The sequence below is a fragment of the Pelophylax lessonae genome, assembly GCF_965119305.1.
Source record: "Pelophylax lessonae genome assembly, chromosome: 3".
NCBI classification, from domain to species: domain Eukaryota; kingdom Metazoa; phylum Chordata; class Amphibia; order Anura; family Ranidae; genus Pelophylax; species Pelophylax lessonae.
The window spans coordinates 292,774,649-292,799,263 of NC_138770.1; the positions used below are offsets into that span (position 1 = coordinate 292,774,649).

Consider the following 24,615-nt stretch of genomic DNA (forward strand, 5'->3'; position numbering starts at 1 on the left):
CTTACATCAGGAGCTCTCTATTTAGCATCAGGAGTCCTCCTTTAACATCCTAGTCCCTCTTTACATCAGTTTTACTTCAGCAATGGCCTTTTAAATTAAAAGCCACCCTGCATCTAGGGCCCCTTTACATCAGGAGTCCCCCTTTAACATTAAGGCCCTCCTTTCCCATCAGACTCCCCCTTTACCATAAGTAGCCCCCTTGTCATCTGGAGACCCCATTACATCAGGAGTCTCTCTATGCATCAAAAATCCCCCTTTTGATCAGGAGCACCCTGCTTAGCATCAGGAGTCAGTCCTCTTTTCATATTAGAATCCCCATTACATCAGGCACTGGAGGGGAAGGCAGAGGGGGAAGTGATGGGAGGAGTGTTCCAGGAATATGAATAAAATAAATAGGGACCGGGATAGGGATCCTAGGCTTAGGATGCAGGCAGCTAAAAGGAAGATACTAAAGGCAGGATTACAGTGTTAAGGCTGTGGACTGGGGGGGGGGAGGGGGCTGAGGAATGGAGGAGTCTAGCAGGAACTACTGGCAGGAAAAAAGGGAATGCTGGTGACTGAACCAGAGTGCCTGTTGGTGGGGAGAGGTTGCAGGCATCTACTGGAGAGAAAACAGAGGCCTGGTGTGTCAGAGCAGGAGTGAATGATGACTGGGAAGAGAAGATGTGTATTAGGATCAGAGGTGCTGCTGGCGGCAGAGGAGAGCTGGAAAATAGAGCTGCGGGACTAAAGCCACTGATTGCAGACAAAGGAGTAGCAGAGCTGGATAGGGATGATCAAACTTTTTAAAAGGTTCGGTTCGACCAGAACACCCGAACTTCCCGAAAGTTTGGCCCGGATTTCAGAATCCCATTGAAATCAATGGGACCCAAACTTCGGTAATCAAAAAACACCATTTTTGAAGCCCTAAAACAAAATAAATGCCCCTAAAAAGTACCTAGGGTTCTGGGTCATGCCCCAGGGACTATTAATCACACAAAAAAGTTCTTAAAAATTATCATTTTTGATAGAGAGCCAATTATTGAAAAAAAAAAATTGGATTTCTTTGGATTTAGTGTCTGGAGGGTCTAACAAAGTGTACCTGTGAAGTTTCAGCTCTGTAGCATGTCCAGAACCAGAAAAAAAGTTTGTTTGTATTAGAATTGCAGTAGAGCAGGATAGTGGCTTCGCTATTTTCACACCCGGCTTTTTGTTGCAGGCGTTTATAGGGCTTTTTTGTGGACGTGTTTGGAGGCAGGCATAACATCAGAACTTCTGTGTAGGTGTATATATATACACACACACATATATGTATTTATACACATACACATATATAGGTGTGAAAGTAGCAGAACCCTATGCCTGCGCTAATGAAATAATTAGCTGGCATAGGACTTCGCTCCTATCACACCTATATGTGTGTATGTGTATAAATACATATATGTGTGTGTGTATATATATACACCTACACAGAAGTTCTGATGTTATGCCTGCCTCCAAAGACGCCCAAAAAATGCCCAAAAAAACGCCTGCTACAAAAACACCCAGGTGTGTTGTTGCAGGCGTTATTTTTTGGGCATTTTTTGGGCGTCTTTGGAGGCAGGCATAACATCTGAACTTCTGTATAGGGGTATATATACACACACTTATATGTATTTATACACATACACACATATAGGTGTGATAGGAGCGAAGTCCTATGCCTGCTAATTATTTCATTAGTGCAGGCATAGGGTTCTGCTACTTTCCACCTATATATGTGTATGTGTATATATACATACATGTGTGTGTGTATATATAACCCTACACAGAAGTTCTGATGTCATGCCTGCCTCCAAAGACGTCCACAAAAAAGCCCAATAAACGCCTGCTACAAAAACGGCCAGGTGTAAATGTAGCGAAGCCACTATCCTGCTGTATTGCAATTCTAAAACAATCTTTTTTCTATGGCGGTCACCCTGACATGGAAGGGTTTGGTCACCCTGCCATAGCAGTCAGAGTCAGTTAACCCTACACTACACTACAGTCACCCTGACACTTAACACTTTCCCTACAGAAACTAGATTATTAAATCTAACTATAGTGGAAAATAGTACCCTAACTACACTAGATATCCCTTTCCTCACACTAATAATTGCTAAATGACACTTTGAAGCAGGAGTAACAGAACTGCTTACACTCTCTTCCACAGCCCTGTATTACAATGCTAGAGATTTGGCGGGGCTATGTTATATACTTGGGGGCGTATTCACTACTGATTGGCCTCTGGACCCCCTAGTCACTCCAATCACATTCCTAGCATCCTCCTGCCCCCTCAATTGGCTTTTACTGATGGTTCTGGTCCAATCACGGGCTTTTAAAGCCCAGTTCCTGTCCCATTGCATTTTGGGCGGTTCTGGTTGCCGAATTCCGAACTTTTTCAGCAAAAAGTTTGAAATTCGGCCGAATTTCGAACAGTCAATGTTCGGGGTCGAACCGATGGTCGTCCCGAACCGTTCGATCATCCCTAGAGCTGGAACTGTCAGTGAGGGGAAGGAAAGGAGGAAAGCAGGAAACAGATGTGGCTGAACCGGGATGGAAGGGAGGAGAGAAAGTATAGACAAAGAAGAATAGATGAGCTGGACTGGAGAAAAGAGTTTGTTAGGGAGGAGAAAGTGTATAGGTGGAGCAGGTGCAGAGAGATCACCAAACTGTCAGATGTCCTAGAACTGACATCAACATGGCAGTGGATGTTGGTGCCCAGAATTAGACATTTCAGTGGGTGTGAAATACTGATGGACAAATGTAGAAGTGGTGCAATGGAGGTGATGTGGGAATAAGCGGAGCTGAGCAGGACTGTGGGGCATATATCAAAACCACATGGGGTGTTTAAGTTCTTGTGGTAAATGAGTTTGTAACTGAGATCAGGTCAGTCTAAACTGTCTTTTAAAGGTTTGTAAGCTAAGTTTTCTCTGTTCATAATCAATACTTCTGAGTCCTGCACTCTGCACACATGCAAATTCTGTGTCCTTTTACCAATCATTTTAATATACAAGCAAAAGATTTCACAGGATATGAACATTTCTAAAACAAAAATACAAATACAATTTAACCATGTATGTAAGATTACAACATACTGTTAGGACAATTGGGACATTGGTTTACTGGACCTGGGAAGATATAGGTGTTTCCTACAGTGAAGAGATGATTATATTATTTCTAAACCTAAAAACAAACATTTATTATGTTGCAGTGTAGCAGTGTATCATTTAGAGATGGGTCCCCAGATCCTGGCCCCCCCAATATGAATGAGTATCGGTTACATAGTACCACTACCCATTCACCATAAAAGTGTCAAAAAATAATAAAAACACATAGACAGTTTTTGACAATTCCTTTACTAAAAAAATTAAAAACAGTGCCCCCCGATGTAAATCCAGCGTCTATCATGCCTCCCTTGAAAAAAAAAAAAAAACGCTCTCGCCGACATGAAGGCTGGCTGCCTACTGTAGGCTAAGCCATTTCACATTTCTTATATAGGGAAGGAGCAGGGCCACCTGGCTACGTGACATCATTGGTAGTGGTGATGGAGGGATAGGGATGACATCAGTGGCAGTGGTGATGGGGGGATAGGGATAACATCAGTGGAGGTGGTGGTAATGGGGGATAGGGATGACATCAGTGGCGGTCGTAGGGATAAGAATGACGTCAGTGGTGGTGGTGATAGAGGGATAGGGAAGATATGAGTGGAGGTGGTGATGGAGGGATAGGGATGACATCAGTGGCAGTGGTGATTTGGGAATAGGGATGATATCAGTGGCAGTGGTGATAGAGGAGTAGAGATGACATCAGTGGTGGTGGTTGGGAAACTGATAACATTAGTGGAGGTGATTTGGGGATATGGATGACATCAATGGTGGTGGTGATGGAAAGAGGTATTGGAATGACATCAGTGACAGTTGTGATGGGGGGATAGGGATGACATCAGTGGCAGTGGTGATGGAAGGATAGGGATGACATCATTGGCAGTGCTGATAGAGGGATAGGGATGACATCAGATGCGGTGGTAGTGGGGATAGGGATGACATCAGTGGAAGTGGGGATAGGGATGACATCAGTGGCAGTGGTGATGGTGGGGGATAGGGATGACATCAGTGGCAGTTCTGATAGAGGGATAGGGATGACATCAGTTGCAGTGGTAGTGGGGATAGGGATGACATCAGTGGAGGTGGGGATAGGGATGACATCAGTGGCAGTGGTGATGGAGGGATAGGGATGACATCCGTGGCAGTGGTAATGGAGGGATAGGGATGACATCAGTCCACTGCCAATGATGTCCTCCCTATCCCTCCACCTCCATTCCTCCACCACCGCCACAGTGCATATTTACAAGCATCCACAAAGGGTCAGTGAATGTGACAATACAAAAAATTGGATACAAGGTTCTGTCACATTGGTACAGAGTTCCGACGATTGTTCATAAATATTCACCATCAGTGTCCAGACTATGCGGGAGTGGAGGATTAAAACCAGGCTCACTGTTGCATATTTGGTGGGCACACCCCATGCCAATGACTTAGATTTCTCTCCCACTCGATTTCTCTTACACCTTACCACTCTATGCTCATTTCTTAAATTATTGGCCATGCACATGCTAAAAGCAGGCAAACTATGTATTCCTGTTCAGTGGGGCACTACGCGAGCCCCATCTCTTCAAGAATGGTTCTGGAGAATTAATAAAATTACTGAAATAGAGGAACCTTATTAGCATCTCGTACGACACTCCATCTAAATTCACCACTTGCTTGTTCTGCTGGACACATTTAAGGAGACGCAAGATTATGCCTACATCATGGGCACTGATCCCAGCCAGCTCCAATAGAATATGAAGCCCATTCCCCCCACACCAACGCCACTGATCCTCACACTCCCTGAGTGTTTATCAGAGAGGAGGTGGGGGGGAGGGAGAATCTCCTCTCACAACCCAGCTTCTCTTTCTTTCTTTCTTTCTTTCTTTCTTTCTTTCTTTCTTTCTTTCTTTCTTTCTTTCTTTCTTTCTTTCTTTCTTTCTTTCTTTCTTTCTTTCTTTCTTTCTTTCTTTCTTTCTTTCTTTCTTTCTTTCTTTCTTTCTTTCTTTCTTTCTTTCTTTCTTTCTTTCTTTCTTTCTTTCTTTCTCAGGACAAACATTTAAATGCAGTCTCAATGCATATTCCAGGGCAAAGGATACATTAAGAATTTATGCTGCAACCAGCTTTATAAGTTTCTTCTGTGCCTTAGCACTACCTACAGTTATTATCTCACCTAAAGCTGTGAGTTCAGGGCATGCACAACTTTGACAGAGTAGCAGACAGACAGTAAATCAAATAATGTCTTGAGAAATGTTTGTGCTTGTAACTGTATAACTGCTATTCTTTCTCTACAGGATGATGATCTTAAACAGTACATAAAAAAGCGGGTGATTGTGATCCATCCTAATATTATGGGAGAAAAACCTTGTCATCAGCTTATTCAAGATGAAAATTCAGTTTTCAGTAGATCAATAATGAAGCCAGAAGGAAAGGTAAATGTATAGTTTTGAAAGACAAGTCCGTCCTAAACTTTTATTTGGATATTATTGTTGGCTCAGAAATGCATGAAGCCCTGGAGGTTCATAATCTCTTCCTAATAAGTCTGTACTCCTAATGTCCCTTTACCCATACTGCTTTATTTGTAAAAATTCAATCAGAAACCTCACTCACCAGATTCTGTGAGAGATATGAGTGGTTTATTCAAAGCCAAGGCATCTACAGACAATTAAAATATATCAGTTTTTGATAGATTGATTCAAAATATGTATGGTAATTAAATGCAATATCTAGTAAGCTATTTTTTTCTTGGTAAGATGTTTGACACCTAATTTTAGTATCAAAATGCACATATCACTAATTATCGTATTGATACTTTATTATAATACAGGTACGATATTTAGACGTTCAAAAAATACGCTATGTTTGGATTCCTTCTATAAGCATTTTTAAGAAGATTGGGTAAGTTGAATGGAATTAAAGAGGAACATTTCATGTTATCAATCTCATACCTGAGTGAATTCATACCATTTGATGTTCTAATTCCAGCATCCTAGACGAGTCTCTTTCCTGTGCAGATGTTCATACAAAGTATGGCTTTGGTTTAAAGAAAGAAGAACAAGATATAAGGTATATGCATTTAATAAACATTGAGTGTTACAAAAAATTATATAAACTTGCAAGGCTGGCAAAAACTCTCCAGCTATTAGGTCTTTGTTAAAGGAGCCTCCCTCCTTTGTGAAAACTAATGGTCAGTGGGCACTTTTGACCTGCACAATGGTTTTCTAGCCTGTTGTCTGATTTATTAAAGTCAACTAATACTTGGCTGACCTTTAAAGTATGCAACTCTCCAGTCTGTAGCTCAAGCCTTGATATGTGAACCGGCTTGGGTCAAAGCTTCCGAGCCCAATTTCCCTGTTCACTCATTGTCATGTCAAGTAATACAATTCTACAATACTTTTGGCAGAACAAGGTGACCCAAGTAAAATGTGTATGTTTGATTGTATTTTGCCAGACGACAGATCTGTGGATTCAACACAATTACAGTGAAGGTCATTCCAATCTGGAAACTACTTTTCAAAGAGGTAAGATCAAAATGCTTTACTATAAAAGAAATACACTCTAGTTTTTATTGTGTGCTAATGCTAAACCATGTTGCACAGTGATAGCTGCATAGTCATACCTAAGTGTAAAATACAGGTTCTTCACAAAGAAGAAAAATATATGGGAGAAGCACATATATATGTAAATAATTAAAAATATATATATTTTTTTGATCTTCATATTGGTAATATGAAAAAAAGGGGAAGTTAAAGAAACGTAATCTTATATGATTGTTTTAATGCTGTGTGTCTTTGCCTAAAAACCTTCATTATGACATCTGTCACAGATGTGCTTATATGTATGTGTTTCATATTTTATTAATGTATATTAGGTAAAACAAGAGATATTATGTCACTATAAACTAATTGCCTTTCTTTTATTGAGCATGCACTTTACCAAATCATTAAGTGCCAGGGGTCTAACAAAATCAGTCCATGATGAAGGAAAGAAAAGCAACATTGGTAGTGCTGAATAATATAATTTGGTTCTTTTCTAATAAAACCTGTTTGCTATTGTCAAAATTGTCAGACAAGAGATGATTTCAATACAATAGATTAGATATTCAGCACTGTCAATGTAGTGATAGCTCCTTGAACTGAACATTTAACAAAATTTGAAACCCTGGTACACACAGGCCAAACATCGGCCAGTATCGGCCGGTTCAACAGAAACCAGTCGACATTCGGCCCGTGTGTACACAAGCCTGCCAACAGAAGCCAGCCAGCTTCAGTCGAATGCTCGTGCTGGAAAACCAGCATCTGATCAGCGCTGGCAGCCAATGAGCGTTGACAGGTGTGTTCTGGAGGGGGAGGGGGGGGCAGTCCCCATGTCAGAACACAATTGCTCAGTGGGGAGGTTGCTGTACTAACATCAGATAATTAGTATAGCGAGTTCCTCCTGAGCTCCTCAGTTTTCTTTTTGTTCAGCCTGCTGGGTTGAACAAAAATAAAATCTGATGGTGTGTACTAGGCTTAAGACACATTTGGATTTTTTTTTTTTGTTAGATTTGTTGGATTGTACAATTTTTTGTGAATGAGTGACAAGCGGTAGTGTGTGTAAGGGGCCTGCTATCTTATTCTAAAGGGGGCTTCCAGATTCTGATATGTCCTCCTAACCAAAAAAAACCCCCACATCTTGCTATACTGTCCCCCTTGCAAGATACCCTCCCAATGTTGAGGGCACATGACCTTGTATGTTTCATAGGGGGTGGCTAGATGCTGACTGCCCCCCTCTTCCTGGCCAGCCTGGCTGAATGCCTGAATAACGTTTTGGCACATAGGGGAAGCTGTAATTTCCTTAAAGGGACAGTACACATTGAATATTGTTGTGTACTAGTGTACAAGTGTACTGTTCCTTGAAAATAAAAATAAAAATGTTACCAAAACATGGCGTCTAGACCCAATGTTACTATTAGATCCCAATAACATTTCCACCATTAACAATCACATCTCAGGATTCTTTGATCATAATTATAACCCTGACATCAACCCTCTCAGACAATGGGAAGCCCACAAACGTGTAAGAGGTTCATTAATATCCATGGCAACAGCACGCAAACGAGCTAAACAAGCTGCAATCGATATCCTCTTAGAAAAAATCCTAAACATACACTAAGGGAATTGGTCCAAACTCATACCCTCCTTCTGGAAGAACTCAGGCGAAAAGTTTGAGGCGAGGAAATTTCACTTTAGCCCTAAAAATTTTCTACGAACACAGCAATGAAAGGTGGTAAACTCTTAGATTGTAAAGCTAGAGCTTTACAATCTAAAAAAGCTAATGCCACTATCTGATGGATTTGAACACCACAAGGACAAACACGAATTACAAGCTTCCCTTTGCAGGCAAAACTTTCCACTCACCTGGCAAACAGATGCCATAACTTTTTTTAGGCATTTAATTACCTTCACTTCTATCAGATCTTTACTCAAAAAATTATACCCCGGTACTCCATTCTATTATGGAGAACCTTAAGAAATGGTGCAAACCTCATTTTTCATGGTTTGGCAGAGCCGCAATTCTAACAATGAATGTGCTGCCACACATACTCTACATTTTCCAGACATTTCCAAACCAGCTACCTTCAAGCTTTTTTGGCACTGTTAAAAAAGCATGTACCCAGTTTTTATGGAACAATAATCAGCGTAGAATCAGCTACACCCAATTAACCTTGCCCAAACTCAAATGAGGTATCAGACTTCCTGACATACAGTCATACTGGGCATGCCACTTGCAACGTGTAGTGAACTGGCACGTACATTGCCAAATCAAAGATTGGATTTTGTTAGAAAATGCTTTTCCTGATATTCCAATCTGTCATGCACCATGAATTTGTAGGGGCCAAATCATGGGATACTTGAGAAATCACCTTCTTATTGGACCTAAACAAGCGAGGTATCTCTACTACACCAAGCTCTATGACTCCAATCTTAAAAAAAAACAGTATTCCCTCCTGGATTATCTAACCAATTTTTTTATAGATGTACACCCTAGCACAGGCCTTCGAGTCCATCTTCTTATACAAAATGGTAAAATCTTAAAACAACACAATATCAACTATAAATGACCTAATTCAAAGATCAACACATGGAAATACCTACAACTAAGGCACTTTAATCCAATCCATACAAAAAAACAAACAAACTCTCAAAACCTACAGTATGTCTCCATTTAAAAAAAACTATGTACCAAAACTACTCCACAACAATCTCCACTATATATGCTTTACTATGGGCTAACACCCCTAACAATTCAGGAAAATGTTATATGATGTTGAACAGGGACCTACAGACAGACATCACTGATGAGCAATGGATAAGAATTTACCGAAACATACACAAAGACTCCATACATTTATCCATACAGGAAAACAAATAAAAATGATTAGCTCGATGATCTAGGACTCCCATCTACATAATTTCAACCCCTCTTGCTCAGATCACTGTTGGCAGGGCAACCACACATCTGGTACCCTCATTCACATATGGTGGGAATGTGAATACATAAAACCATTTTGGAAAAAGGTGCATAGCCAGATTATCAAAATCACAGCTTATCCCTTGGACTTTAAACCAGAACAATACCCCCTCCATTATCACACCTGACAAATTAAACCATACTTCAAATCCTTAACCAAAATCCTAATAAATGTGCATTCCTAGACTTTGGTGTACCCCTAGAGTGCCTTCTATGGTACAAATAAATCAAAAAAATTGTTGAAATAGAGGAACTCATATCAATAACTCATGATTCTCCTTCTAAACATGCTTTAATATGGGCAGACTGGACCCGATTCAAACTCTCAGACAATTACTGTAGAACTATGGGATTCTCTACACAGAATTGAAAACGTAATTTCTCTTTAAAAACCATATTTTATTTCAGGCCCACCACATGCAAGGATCTCGGTTCCTAGTTGGAAACACCATTCTTCAGATTACAAAACTTTCCCCCCACCCAACTTCACCCCCAACTTTTTCCTTCCCCCCTCTTTCTTTCCCCCTCTCTTCCCTCATTGCTCTACGGTTTGTTGCTCACACTATGGTAACTTTCATACATCCCTTAAAATAAATAACAACACTTCTTGCCAAGACCAGTATTAGCATTGCATGAATAATAGACATTTACTATAACAGACAGTGTCGTTATGCAAAACTATCTCCACTATGTTGTTATCTTCCTGATTTTCTTGTAGTCACCAGGATTTTGAATACTCAACTTTAATATCATTGATTTTTAAGCTAATAACTGGTTTGTGTTTACATCGTGATCCGCTGTAATTGTCCCTTTACTCCGATCTGTGATCAGCTGAGTCCGCAGGACTCAGCGATCACAGAGTGCGCCACTCACGCATTACCCATGCACCGCAGGGAGAAAATGGGCAATGTGATCACAGGAGCATGTCATATGATGGCCTCCCAGCAAAGTAAGCCTGCGCTGTTGCTGGCTTTCGGCTATAGCGCAGATGGTAAGTGATTAAATAGCAGTGCTGGGGAACCTGGATGACATTGAGATTTGGTAAAGATATCACTACTAAATGACAGACTTCCAGCTGGAGGTTTGGGTGGTTGGGATAACGGGCATATTACTAAGTGAGAATGACAAATATTACAAGATTTTCTTGCACTTGTTTAAAATGGTGCGTAGCCAATATTGCATACAACTTTGATCACTTACTCATCTGATGTGCGTATATAAGCAGTTAAAGGTCTGTTCCCTTTTCTATAGAGAAAGGAGAATGATAACTGAACAATCACCGGATTACCAGAAACATGAGAAAATGTGATGTGGTATAAAAATCTGTGTGTGGTAACAAATGCTTATGATGCCAGCAAAAGAACAAAGCAACGCTCTGTTCAGGATTAATGTGCAAACATTGGGTTATATATAGAATGGCTGACCAAAGAGGGGCCCAAAAAAGTACTTTTCCATAAAGCATTGATGAAAAATAAGCTTGTCAGAAACCGAATAACATCTTTTATTTCCATCATCAGAATAGTAGAACAAATGAAACCACTTATGTTGTTTACTGTGACAATCTTGTGCCTACAAAATATGTGAGTAAGATTGTTACTTTGACATTAAAACTGTACAGATACTGGAGGACAAATTGTGCTTTCAGAGACCAGTTTGCATAGCCAGTGAATTTTAACCCTCAAGAAAAGAAGTAATGAATTCTACAAAAGAGCACACTGTTAGAACATTTTCTGAAATAGGAAAGCATGAATGTTATCAGCCATGAGACAGTTTTAATAACTGTATGCAGTACAAGCTATTGGTAAAATTTCAATTTCTGCATTATTACTTTTCATTTTTTTTTCTGCTATAAACTGTGGAAGTGCTAAATAGGATTTTCCAGTATTCCATCTATTAAAAAAAAGTAACGCAAAGATAGGTAACAGGAGGAATTACAGTACATCGGTGAGGGGAACATCATGTTTAACAAAGACTGCGAAGAACATTTTTGAATTTCATCTATAATGATACTAAAATTAAAGTATTAAAAGCTTTTTGAATTCTTGGAAGCTTTAAAATGCATTATACAATCTCAAATTAAAGTGTAACTGAAGGCATTTTTTGCTAGTTTGGGCAGAGTAGAGAGAGATTGGAACACCTGTTAGTTTAAATTGCTATCTGTGCCCCTATTAGGGAGATGAATCCTCTCTATTTGTCATATTTACCGTTATCATTAACAGTGAAAGTAAAATAAAATCTCAAATTTTGGCTTGACATTAATCCTAATAGAGAGGAAATCTTCCAATGAGGACACTATTTTTGATGACCCTGGGGTACAAATGGGATTCCCTCACTTTGGAGGTATTTCCTCTCACTTACCCTTTTGGCTATGGGACGGAAAGTAAAGGAACGCAATTGGCAAAATTAAAAGAGTTTTGCCTTTAGTTATACTTTAAACTGTTCATTATCAGGGGTGTGACTTAATTCTGCATGGGAGCCTTGAATAAAAGGGGAGGCTGATTTACAGAGGGACAGAGTAAGCGCTCTCCTGGGCAAGAAGTCAGGATGTTGTGTTTAATGTAAACCTGAGATAAGAAGCTCCCCTGGCCTTCCATGGAAAAACTACCTAGGAGATTAGGGGCTGGAACATTTACACTGCTGTTAATTTAGATACTATGAAAATATAACAGGTTCACTTTGAGGTAACAGTGGGATTTATAAGATTGCTGTTAGGGAAGAACAGACTGATATTGGTGAGAATTATTTTGCCATGGCAGAAACTCTCTTTTTAGACCATTGATCTGCTTAGGCAAAAAGTGTGACTCTTTATTTAGAAGGTTTTTACTTTTTCCCTTGAGTGTATTTAGTGTAAGTTTTTTAAATGTAATTTAGTGTTTGTTTTTGTTTTTTTTCTTTTTTATATATTTTCTTTCTGTGAAAAGAAAGTAAAAAAAAAATGATACCACATAGTGGCCATTTTAGGTTCAAGAACAGGTCCAGGACAATTGAAAGGCACTTCCTTAAAAAAGAAGTATGGAAAAAGCTTTTTTGACCATACTTCTCTTCTGGGTAAGAGGGGTGTATTTACTTGTTCCCTCCTGTGACCCAGAATTGGCCAAGAGTTGACTAATGCCTGTTGTCGGCTTACTTTACAGAGCCTCTCCAGGCTCCCACATTCTGGAAGGATCCCAACCATATTGTCAGATGCACCTAGATGCCTGATTGTCACCTGGCTCAGCCTATCAGCACATGGCTAAGAACTGGAAACCAGACGCTCCCACCCCCTCTCCAGCTAGGCACACCAGGGAGCGCTGAATGAGCAGAGCAGAGAGCAGCTACTGACAGTTACCACTCTCTGCTGAAAGAAGACCAAGAACTCCAGCCAATTTGATAAATGTATGAAGACTTTCAGTCAAAACCAAATCATTGATGGTGGTAGTGGGATATCTGTATGATCAGTATAATCAGCCATTAAAAACAGTGAATGGTTGGTTGGATAGGAATTACAGCTGACAGTAATAAAAAATATATATTTCACAATAAGTTCACAGTTGTGATAGTTGCAAAACAATGTGCTAATTTTTTAAGTCTTGTCTTTTACAGGTTTTCAACCCATTTTATGTTTTTCAAGCTTACTCTTTAAGCATATGGATTGCTACAGCATACTATGAATATAGCTTAGCTATTTTATTGATGACTTTCTTGTCCATTTCTGCAACTGTATATAATCTAAGAAAGGTATGTTTGTTTCCAATTAGTTTTTCAAAGTTTTTTTGATTATACAATAAAAATAACCATGGTTTTCATCCTTTGTTTTTCCTATAGCAATCTGTCAAACTACACAAAATGTCTGCATCCTTTAACAGCATTATGGTTGCAGTGCTTCACAAAAATGGAGGTAATAGTGATAGAGTGATAAACATATGTAAGGACATAAATAATAGCACACGTGGTTAAAAAAACATATGTTTGTAAATGTATAAATAAATAACTGTAAGCTAAAGCTTAACTCCAGGTAAACAGCTAAACACACCAATAAAATGTTTTTCTGTATAACCAGCCCTAATATTTACACATACATGAAATAAAGCACTGCAGGCCTGGTGGCCTAATATTTCTTTCCTGACGCTAAGCAACAAAACTGGGTCACCTCCTTACCGCTGGTCTGTGACTAGACAGTGAAGGAACCTCACCTTGTTAGTATGTTCCTTGTCAGCACATGTGCATGTAGGTACCTGATTGGTCAGTACTGCCCTTTCCTCTCCAAGTCTGAATGTTGATTTTCAGTGGATGACAAGAGACTGAAATGAAGTCGAATTCAGAAACCTCACAACACAACTGCTTTCATTAGCGTTTTAACATCTGCCTGGAGTTCAGTTTTAAAATGTTTTGTTTTTTCTTTTTTTATGAAAAGGAACCTTCCACTGACTTGATATGATTTTTTTTTCCCAGAGGTTGAAGAAGTGCAATCCCAGTCTTTGGTCCCTGGAGATGTTATTGTACTAGGTGGAAACAAACTGTTTCTACCATGTGATGCCATATTATTAAGTGGCGGGTGCACTGTAAATGAAGCAATGTTAACTGGTAGGTAACTATCGTATTTAGAAGCAGCTCTATTGAACAAGTTGTATTACAGCCAGTGGGCCGGATTTAAAAGAAAATCTAAAAGGAAATTCCTAAGAGCAGGAAGCGATTGCTGTGAGCTGGAAAGCTTGGGTTGCTGGTTAGCCTTTGTGTACTTAGTGAATGAAATCAGTTAAGATACCAGCTAAATTGTACACTCTTATTCAACACAATCCTTATTTGCAGCATGCAATGACCATATGGCTGATTTTGTGGATTATGTATAGATATGTTACATTAAGAATATGTGTGTTAAATCTCAGCCTAAAAACACAAGCTATAATGTGACTCTACTATATAAAAATTATTACATGGCACCTGCCCAGTATGAGGATTCACATCTCTGCGGAAATGGGAGACGATCCTCCAACACTCTATAACTTTACCACAATAGGATTAAATTTTGGAAACAGCAGCTACATCTTCCCAATGTGTGGTACGCAAGGAGAATATATAGATAAAATCTTAATGTTCTGGTATTGAACTTCTGAGGTTCTTCATTCTTTTAAACCAGAAGTGTTAGGGATATGTAGGAAGCGTAAGTCAAAAGAAGGCAGATTATTTCATGTTTTTTTAAGCTGTTTTGTGACAGGTCCCTCCTGAGAGACAATATTAGGGATCCTTAAACAGTTGTTAAGGGTCCTGCTCCCTCTAGATCACCTTCATTGCTTGCTGGGGTTACCCTTACCCATCATTTTGAATTTCTCCAAATGATTAGTTATAGTTTATGTTTTAACAGCAGCTAAGAGGCTGATTTCCCTTAAATGGGGTTTCTTTACACCCCCATCTGGGCCCAACTTCTGAACACAGTTGCAGAGGTTTTGAGAATGGAGCACCTTACAGCCTTTCAACAGCCACATTTAGTGTATGTAACTTCAGTCTCATTTAGGGATCATAGGATTTATTTATGTTGAGTTCAGAGCACAATAATTACTTATGACTCATTGAGGTTGATTTACTAAAACTGAACAGTGCAGCATATGAAACTGTGTAGACAATTTTGCCACTCATGTGTATATATGTACCCCATCATGACACCACAAACCATGCACTGTGGCTAAGATAGCTCTCTTAAAAAGTAGAGAGAATCCTCTTTTAATTACAGGTACTTCTTTACATAGCCAGCATACATTTAAATGTTGAAGAGTGTGCTGCTTAGCAAACCACATTTGACAGTGAACTAGCTGTATGTACACTACCAGAGCTGTGCCTTTTACAGTACACATAGTCATGTTTGAACATGTTGCATGTTGCTGTTTTCCTACCAAATGATTGATCCTTTTGCCATGACTATCTTGCGATACATACAACGCTACTAGTAATTGCCACCTCCTGGGTCAGCGTTACTTTATCCTGGGTCATTATTAAAGCTTTACTGGCCTTGTTCAGAAGGGCATACTTAAGTGTAAATCAATGCAAAGGGCTGTGTTTTCTCACAAGATTGCACAGGTGTTTCATGCATTTCATGCACATGCAGGCAATCTCATTCATGTCTATTGGGGCTCATAGCTGCATAGATACAGCCACAGCTTCCAACTTGACATCTGTGTGGGTGGGTGTGGGTGCATGTTCCTTAACTCACAGTGTCTGCTTATGCCTGTAGGCCCATGCGAACTAGGCTAAAGTAAATACTGTATCCTAGGTCAAAATGACATGTTCCTAAGTGAGAATAATGGCATCCTGCAGTCCCTTGCCCATTTTTTTTTATAATAAATGACATCATATATTCACAATACATAAGTTGAAATTGTAATCACAAATGTAAGGTCAACGTATTGACCTTAAGCATGTTTCCTCTTTTAGGAGAAAGTATTCCAGTGGCAAAAACACCTCTTCCAAAAATTGACAACTCCATTCCATGGATGGCACACAGCGGTGATGATTACAAGAGACATGTTTTGTTTTGTGGAACTGAAGTGATCCAGACAAAGGGAAATGGGCAGAATCTTGTAAAAGCTGTTGTCCTACAAACTGGTATGCCATATATGAGTTATTCTTATATACATATATATATATATACAGTGCCTTGCGAAAGTATTCGGCCCCCTTGAACTTTGCAACCTTTTGCCACATTTCAGGCTTCAAACATAAAGATATAAAACTGTATTTTTTGTGAAGAATCAACAAGTGGGACACAATCATGAAGTGGAACGAAATTTATTGGATATTTCAAACTTTGTTAACAAATAAAAAACTGAAAAATTGGGCGTGCAAAATTATTCAGCCCCTTTACTTTCAGTGCAGCAAACTCTCTTCAGAAGTTCAGTGAGGATCTCTAAATGATCCAATGTTGACCTAAATGATTAATGATGATAAATAGAATCCACCTGTGTGTAATCAAGTCTCCGTATAAATGCACCTGCACTGTGATAGTCTCAGAGGTCCATTTAAAGCACAGAGAGCATCATAAAGAACAAGGAACACACCAGGCAGTTCCGAGATACTGTTGTGGAGAAGTTTAAAGCCGGATTTGGATACAAAAAGATTTCCCAAGCTTTAAACATCCCAAGGAGCACGTTGCAAGCGATAATATTGAAATGGAAGGAGTATCAGACCACTGCAAATCCACGAAGACCTGGCCATCCCTCTAAAATTTCAGCTCATACAAGGAGAAGACTGATCAGAGATGCAGCCAAGAGGCCCATGATCACTCTGGATGAACTGCAGAGATCTACAGCTGAGGTGGGAGACTCTGCCCATAGGACAACAATCAGTCGTATACTGCACAAATATATATATCCATAAAAAGTGTCATTGAAAGTTTGCCACAAGCCACCTGGGAAACACACCAAACATGTGGAAGAAGGTGCTCTGGTCAGATGAAACCAAAATCGAACTTTTTGGCAACAATGCAAAACGTTATGTTTGGCGTAAAAGCAACACAGCTCATCACCCTGAACCCACCATCCCCACTTTCAAACATGGTGGTGGCAGCATCATGGTTTGGGCCTGTGTTTCTTCAGCAGGGACAGGGAAGATGGTTAAAATTGATGGGAAGATGGATGGAGCCAAATACAGGACCATTCTGGAAGAAAACCTGATGGAGTCTGCAAAAGACCTGAGACTGGGACGGAGATTTGTCTTCCAACAAGACAATGATCCAAAACATAAAGCAAAATCTACAATGGAATGGTTCACAAATAAACATATGCAGGTGTTAGGATGGCCAAGTCAAAGTCCAGACCTGAATCCAATCGAGAATCTGTGGAAACAACTGAAAACTGCTGTTCACAAATGCTCTCCATCCAACCTCACTGAGCTTGAGCTGTTTTGCAAGGAGGAATGGGCAAAAATTTCAGTCTCTCGATGTGCAAAACTGAAAGAGACATACCCCAAGCGACTTACAGCTGTAATCGCAGCAAAAGGTGGCGCTACAAAGTATTAACTTAAGGGGCTGAATAATTTTGCACGCCCAATTTTTAAATTTTTTATTTGTTAAAAAAGTTTGAAATATCCAATAAATTTCATTCCACTTCATGATTGTGTCCCACTTGTTGTTGATTCTTCACAAAAATTACAGTTTTATATCTTTATGTTTGAAGCCTGAAATGTGGCAAAAGTTCGCAAAGTTCAAGGGGGCCGAATACTTTCGCAATGCACTGTATATATATGTATGTATGTATCTGCTTGATAAAAAGATTAGAGTGGATTTTCGGGATCTCCTAATTTTTGTGGCTTTTGTTTTCTACTTTAACTTTGGAAAAGGGTTATTGATGGGGGCTTTAGAATGCATGGAAAAATGTAGGCATGGCTTTCTTTCCTTAACATTTATGTATAGTCAAACTTTTTTTTTGTTTTGGATATAGTTTGGAGGGGTAAAACCCCTGCCAGTTTACTTTTTGCGCTCTGTGTAGAGATTTCCCTTGACTTCCTGTGACACAGCAGAGGTTAGAGGAAAGCTACTAAGAAAATGCGATTCTCTAGGTAGCCTAAACTTCATAAATTGCCATCATCCCTTACGAGTATGTACCAAAATTTCTTTGGGTCCTCAAACCAAAACAAAGTGGGACTGTGTAGGCAGAAATAACATTTGTAATAGTTTTTTTAAAAAAAACATAATTTTATTGTGAAGGTTTCCAAGAAAGGCTTAGTTATTCTTGTGGTAAATCAAAACATTATAAATAAGCTGAGTTACAGACCCACAACCGTGGAAACACAAAGAAAGGAAGAAATCGTGACATAATGAAGAACGGTGATTCTTGATGTTTATATTCTGTCACCCATGCTTGGAGAGACTCTGGATGCGACAAAAACATCTGGTATCTGACGCGTTTCGGCTATATTCAACTGGCGCCTTTCTCAAGGACGTCACCAATTCTAGAAAAAAACAACAATATACAGTTATCTAAACAGGTACTATCACCACATAAACTCCACTGGAGAGGAGAGACAGTAGGGTATGGTGCAACTTACACTTCATAGTTTATACAGGAATGCCTGAATCATACAAAGGAACATCTTCTTTCCCCTCGGTCCCAAGACTTGCAGCAGGAACTCAAAAAATGGAGTGCAGCTGGCTCTGTTACAAGGTAAAAAAAGACTGGTATCTATCAATTGTATTAAACAGGATCGACTGACCAGTAAGCCGTGCATGTTAATTCACCCACTTTTGTCAGTTTACTGTGTGCTGCGACTTGTTAATGGATCCCCAACGGGCTTTCTATGAAGCATGTGAGAAATTTCCACATAGAGCTCCACAGTCCCTACAACAAGAAGGGGGGGTTTTCTTCAAAGACCAAAATCCAGGAAAAGAGGCAAAGAGGCAAGGGCATGGAAGGCATCTAAGTGTTATACCCGTAGGTAACCGCTGTGAAACACAATGTGTTAAGTACTTACATCAGCATGCCCATGATTCTAGGAAAAGCTTCAAGATTCTTGTCACCAGGACTCTCGGAAGGAGCTAATTCCTACCCTTGGGTGAGGGGAATGGCGTCTTCCTGAGCTCCTCAGCTTCCTTTTATGTGGACCGCGCATGTACGGCACCGTGCTGAACAGTCCCTGGCGTCCAGACAGGTCGGTCCGCAAATTGCAGATGCGCATGCCCCGGGTAGGCTGTGTGCGCAGTGGCGGTGGGTCCACCCCCTCCAGACTCACGTAGCGGGATGCTGCTTACATGGAAGAGGAGAGTCACTCACCCGGAAGCAACCGGGTTGCAGGAGACTCGTAAGGTGGTAAAGAGTGTCCCCTATGGCTAAAAACAGCACCAAACTGAATGGGGCTTTCCGTGTCGGGTGCAAATTTAGGAACGGAGGCGGGAAATTTTCTCATGGACCCGTGTCATACATCAGGCATCCCTGCATTTACAGGAAAAGAACAGTCAATACTGTAGTACACAAGAAGTGCACGCTAAAGCATCACTTTTACAAAATAATCACATCAATAAATTTCACCAAAAATTATTTTATATTTTTTAACATAATGATCAGCGATAAAATAAGCATTTATCTAGAGAACAGGGCAAAATAATCAGGGGGACTCATAGACAAAAAAAAAAAAAAAAAAACCTTATATGGCTGTACCTTTTGGATTTAATTAGAGCAGGCATGATCAAGAAAATAGAATATAGGCTAGGAATTTGCATACTGAGGTAATTTTATGTAATCTGACTTATCCTTAGTCTGTCTTGCCTGAGGCAAAACCCTCAATAAAAGGACAGAAGCTTTGTTACTCGTTGAGGCCAGGGGAGGGGGGGGGTGGCCTTCAGACGCCTAATCCAGCGCATCTCACGCTGGAGTAGGGTCTTATTCTAGTCTATCCCTCTCAGTGGTATGTGGAGTCTGTCCAGGGCCATGAAGGTGACCCTTGGCATCCTGTAGTTGTGAGCGTGTGCAATGTGTATCCCCAACGGGAGATAGAAGTTTCCAACCGCCATGCTTTGCATGTGTTTGTTGACTCTCTTGCCAAACTCTTGCCCACATAAAATGTGCCGCACTTGCACTCCATGAGATATATGACCCCTTTTGTCTTGCAGTTAACGAAGTGCATAGCCCTGAATGTTTCCCCATTGGGTAACGTTTTTGATGTACACCTGCAGATGACCCTGCACTGCATACAACCTCCACAAGGGAAAGTGCCTTTAACTTTACATGGATCCTTTTTAGGACCCTCTTTATACTCACTATGAACCACGGAGTCCCGGAGAGATCCGGCTCTCCCAAAGGTGATAGGCGGTTGGTTGGGGACTAAAACTCTGACCGTTGATGTTGATTAGTGTATCTTAGAATGATCCTTGTTTTCTCCTTTTCTTTAGTGGGCCCTGTTTTGGTTCCCTTTTGAAACAGGATCTCCTGCCGATCTTGTAACTTTATCCTATTATAGGCTTTATTTAGAGAGGTTTTTGTGTAGCCTCTTTGGAGCAACCGCTTCGTGAGTGCGTCTGATTCTTTCTGGAAATCGTCAAACGTAGTACAGTTTCGCTTAATTCGCAGAAACTGACTGTATGGAATTGATTTCTTTAGGGTAGTTGGATGGAAGATCTCGGCATGAAGTATCGTACTTCCTGTCGTCTCTTTTCTGAATAGTGTGGTATTTAGCTTTCCGTTTTTATCTTTTGAGACACATGTATCCAAAAAGGTCACTTTGTCCAAACTATATGTCATAGTAAAGAACATGTTGTAATGATTTTGATTCATTTTTTGTAGGCACTCCTCAGTCAGGTATTCTGGGCCATTCTAAATGATAAAAATGTCATTAATGTACCTCTGCCATAACATGATATGGCAGGAGTACAAATGGTTTGTCTCGTCGGCCAAAAAATCCTGCTCCCACTTCCCCAGCTATATGTTGGCATAGGATGGGACACAGCTGGTCCCGCTACGCCACAGACCTGGAGATAGTGGGAGCCTGCAAACAAAAAGCAATTGTGGAAAAGGATGAACTCCAACATTTGCACAATGAAGTCCTTGAAATCTTCATCATGAAGACTTTGTTGACCAAGGACTTGCTTAACTGCCGTCAGGCCCTTATCGTGTGGAATGTTGTTGTATAGGGATTCCACATCCACGGTGATCAGGAAGGCGTCTTTGGGAATCTCCATGCCATTTATTATCTGTAGGAAATGTATGGTATCTTTAATGTAAGATGAAAGGTTGGTAACGTGCGGCCTGAGGTAGGCATCGATGACTTGACTTGTGGCTTCTGATATGTTGCCATTTCCCGAGACGATAGGCCTACCAGGAGGATCTTGTATGTCCTTGTGCACCTTAGGGAGGGCATAGAATGTTGGGGTGGGTGTTCGGTCCGTATGAAGTCCCAGAGTGTTTGAGATATCACCCCTTTATTGAAAGCTTTGTCAACCTTCCTATAGAATTCTTGATTGTAGGCCTCGATCAAGACTGGGGAGATTCTTCTATAACATTTCTAATTTTCCAAGATTTTTAAGCACATAGTCTTATAATGGATGTTGTCCATCAGGACTTTGTTCCCCCCTTTGTTAGAAGGCTTAATAGTGATAGTATCATTGTTCTGTTAGTGATCTACATTGCTCTTTTGTTAGGTTATCCATTTTATGATTTTCTCATAATTTCTCATCCTTTGTGGTTTGTCTTACGAACAACGCTATCGCCGGATTTAGGTTGAGGGAGGGAAATGTTTGTGATTTTTTCTTGAATGTGGGGTTAGTAGGTTCCTCTTGGTCCTCCTCGCTTTCCTCCCCCAGGTGCCCAGGGTCATGTGACTCAGTCGTGTCATCAAGGCCACCCTCCTGCAGCATTAAGTTGAGGTCTCTGATAGCACATAACTCAGCAGCCGTCAGGCCCAAGTCCTGTACAGTGCTAGGGGGGGCTTTTATTATACATGCTTCTAAACATCGAATTCCTTGCGAACAGGTTAATATCCTTGATAGCCTCAAACTTATCAATATCACGGTTTGGGCAATAAGAAAGACCCAATGATAGAACTTCCCGCTCACCTTCCATTAGTTCATGGGATGAAAGATTAATGATGGTTAGTCCTTCCTCTCCCCTTGTTTAGCTGCTTGTTGCTCCGATTGTGGGGGTATTTTCAACTGTTGTTTTTGGTTGGATTTCCCTAAAAAACCTTCTTGTGTTAAAAGGGTCCTCATCCTTGTTTCTCTTTGATCTCGTAAATATTTTGTGTGGTTTTACCGGGGGGGGGGGCATGCCTTACTGGTCCCTGTGTGTTGTACAGCTCTGGGCCACTCATATCACCCCCTTCATGATCCATGCATATTTGATCTTCTCCTCCTTGTTTGCCTGCCTGCGAATCTTGAATAAGGGACTTCTAAAAGGGGGCTCTCCTTCTGGTGGTGGATTGTTCTGGTCCTGATATATAGGTGGAAGAATCGGAAGAGTAGCTGTTACCCACATTTCCAGTTTGTTTATTCCCATACGGTTGTTTATTCTTAGGAAATCTCCTGGTGTTATTCCACTTATACGCTCTGCCTTGGCTAAAGGCGTTCTTGTCTCTCCAATATTTTTTCTCCTTTTTCCTAAGTATCTGTTTACTAAAATCATCAAGATGTTTTTTGAATTTCTTTTCCTGCTCACTGTAAAGTGGGATAGGTTTCAGAGGAGTTAGTTGAGTATATAGGAGTTTAATGTCTTCATCTAGACTTTTGATCTGTCTTTGGTACTCTTCCTGCAGTAGCAACATCAGATTACGTGAGCAGTCATTTAACTTGCTCTCCCAGTCTTTTTTCATTTGATTAGTTATGTTGTCCAAAATTTGTATTCTTAGCCAAATAGGGTTAATGTTCTCACTGATGTACCGTTCAAAAGATCTGATGTGCCAGTGTAATGCAGATTTTTTTTTTCTAGCGTTTTCCTCAAGGTTGAAAATAAAGGTATTGTATCTGATTCCTGTTGCTCCTTGGTCTGAAAGGTAGTCTGTATTCCTGACATGAGGTTCCCCCACTCACTACCTATGAGGTGCCCCATCTTAGACCCCCTAATTTAGGACTGAGGGGAAAGAAGATGTTCCTTTGTATGATTCAGGCATTCCTGTATAAACTATGAAGTGTAAGTTGCACCATACCCTACTGTCTCCCCTCCCTAATGGAGTGTATGGGGTGATAGTACCTGTTTAGATAACTGTATTTTTTTTTTTCTAGAATTGGTAAAGTCCTTAAGAAAGGCACCAGTTGAATATAGCCGAAATGCGTCAGCTACCAGATGTTTTTGTCGCATCCAGACTCTCTCCAAGCATGGGTGACAGAATTTAAACATCAGAAATCACTGTTCTTTATTATGTCACAATTTCTTCCTTTCTTTGTGTTTCCATGGTTGTGGGTCTTTAACCCAGCTTATTTATAATGTTGTGATTTACAACAAAACTAAGTCTTTCTTAGAAATCTTTACATTAAAATTATGTTTTTTTTTTTTTTTTAAACTATTACAAATGTTATTTCTGCCTACACAGTCCCACTTTGTTTTGATTTGAGGACCCAAAGAAATTTTGGTACAGAGGAAAACTACTAAACCACTGAAGTAAGAATTTTCTTCTTAGACAGTTTTTCCCAGAACCGATGTACTCACTTGAAGATTTCTCCTTTTCTCTTGTTTTTGGGACAACTCTAAATGTTGGATCCCCCCTCATTTTCTGTAACAATAGTGACTATTGCAAATAATGTAATACATTTCCCCAAAAAAGAGAAACAGACAGCAATAAAAACATCATGTAATAAAATTATTCACAGCTAGCACTGAAGTGCTAAAGAATACAATCTTACTAGTAACCAATTTTCCATGTCCATTCACGTGCTACAGTAGGATTGAAGTTTGGCAACAGTTTACTAAGCCTTGTTCATCAAACAAGACATAAATACAAAATGGTGAGCATCTCATGCAAAATCATCAGTTAAGTTTTCTTGATAAAATATTTATAAATACATACTTGAAAAACAGCATAACACAGCATCCATCCAGGTGTGGATCCCCTCACATGTCTGTGGCGAAGGCCCATTTGCGCGCACATGAATCTTTGCCTTATTAAATAGACGTACGTTGCATGAAGGGTGTGTGTGAACGTGATTGGCATGCACGTGGACGCCATGTAGCATGCCCCGCATGCGATATAAAGCATAAATAGGCGTGATTTATAAGGAACTGTTTCCAATGCGCTGGCCTCTGTCAGAGCCTGAAGGGGACACAGAGCAGCAGCAGCTGGGTTTGCTTGAGTCACTGTGGGTGTATGTCACTGGCACAAACAGGTCCTGTATCTTTGGGGTAATCAGTGCTGTGTGTAATAAGCTGTATAAGCTTGCCACAAGCCTTGGGTACACTGAAGTTAGTACTTCAATTTTGTCTTGCTATAAAGAAATGTCTGCCCGAAAGAGGGCTGAGGGAGGCACAATTTGAAGGGGCACTGTAATGCCACCGTCAGGCCTTGAAGGTCCTAGTCGTGCTTCCTCTGTGTCTACTCCCCCTGAAGAGCCAGAGGCAACTAGCCAATCTGA

At 40.3% G+C, this 24,615-nt stretch overlaps 1 protein-coding gene across 1 annotated transcript in view; it reads left to right on the forward strand.

The window, feature by feature from the left end:
* Window positions 1–24,615, forward strand: part of LOC309551114 (putative cation-transporting ATPase 13A4) — a 148,783-nt gene that overhangs the window by 46,214 nt on the left and 77,954 nt on the right. The window contains exons 3-10 of the mRNA XM_082251560.1: window positions 5,383–5,518; window positions 5,914–5,984; window positions 6,072–6,152; window positions 6,538–6,607; window positions 13,182–13,316; window positions 13,404–13,476; window positions 14,031–14,162; window positions 16,005–16,175. Coding sequence (XP_082107686.1) covers window positions 5,383–5,518; window positions 5,914–5,984; window positions 6,072–6,152; window positions 6,538–6,607; window positions 13,182–13,316; window positions 13,404–13,476; window positions 14,031–14,162; window positions 16,005–16,175 — 869 coding nt within the window. The remainder of the gene's footprint in view (window positions 1–5,382; window positions 5,519–5,913; window positions 5,985–6,071; window positions 6,153–6,537; window positions 6,608–13,181; window positions 13,317–13,403; window positions 13,477–14,030; window positions 14,163–16,004; window positions 16,176–24,615) is intronic.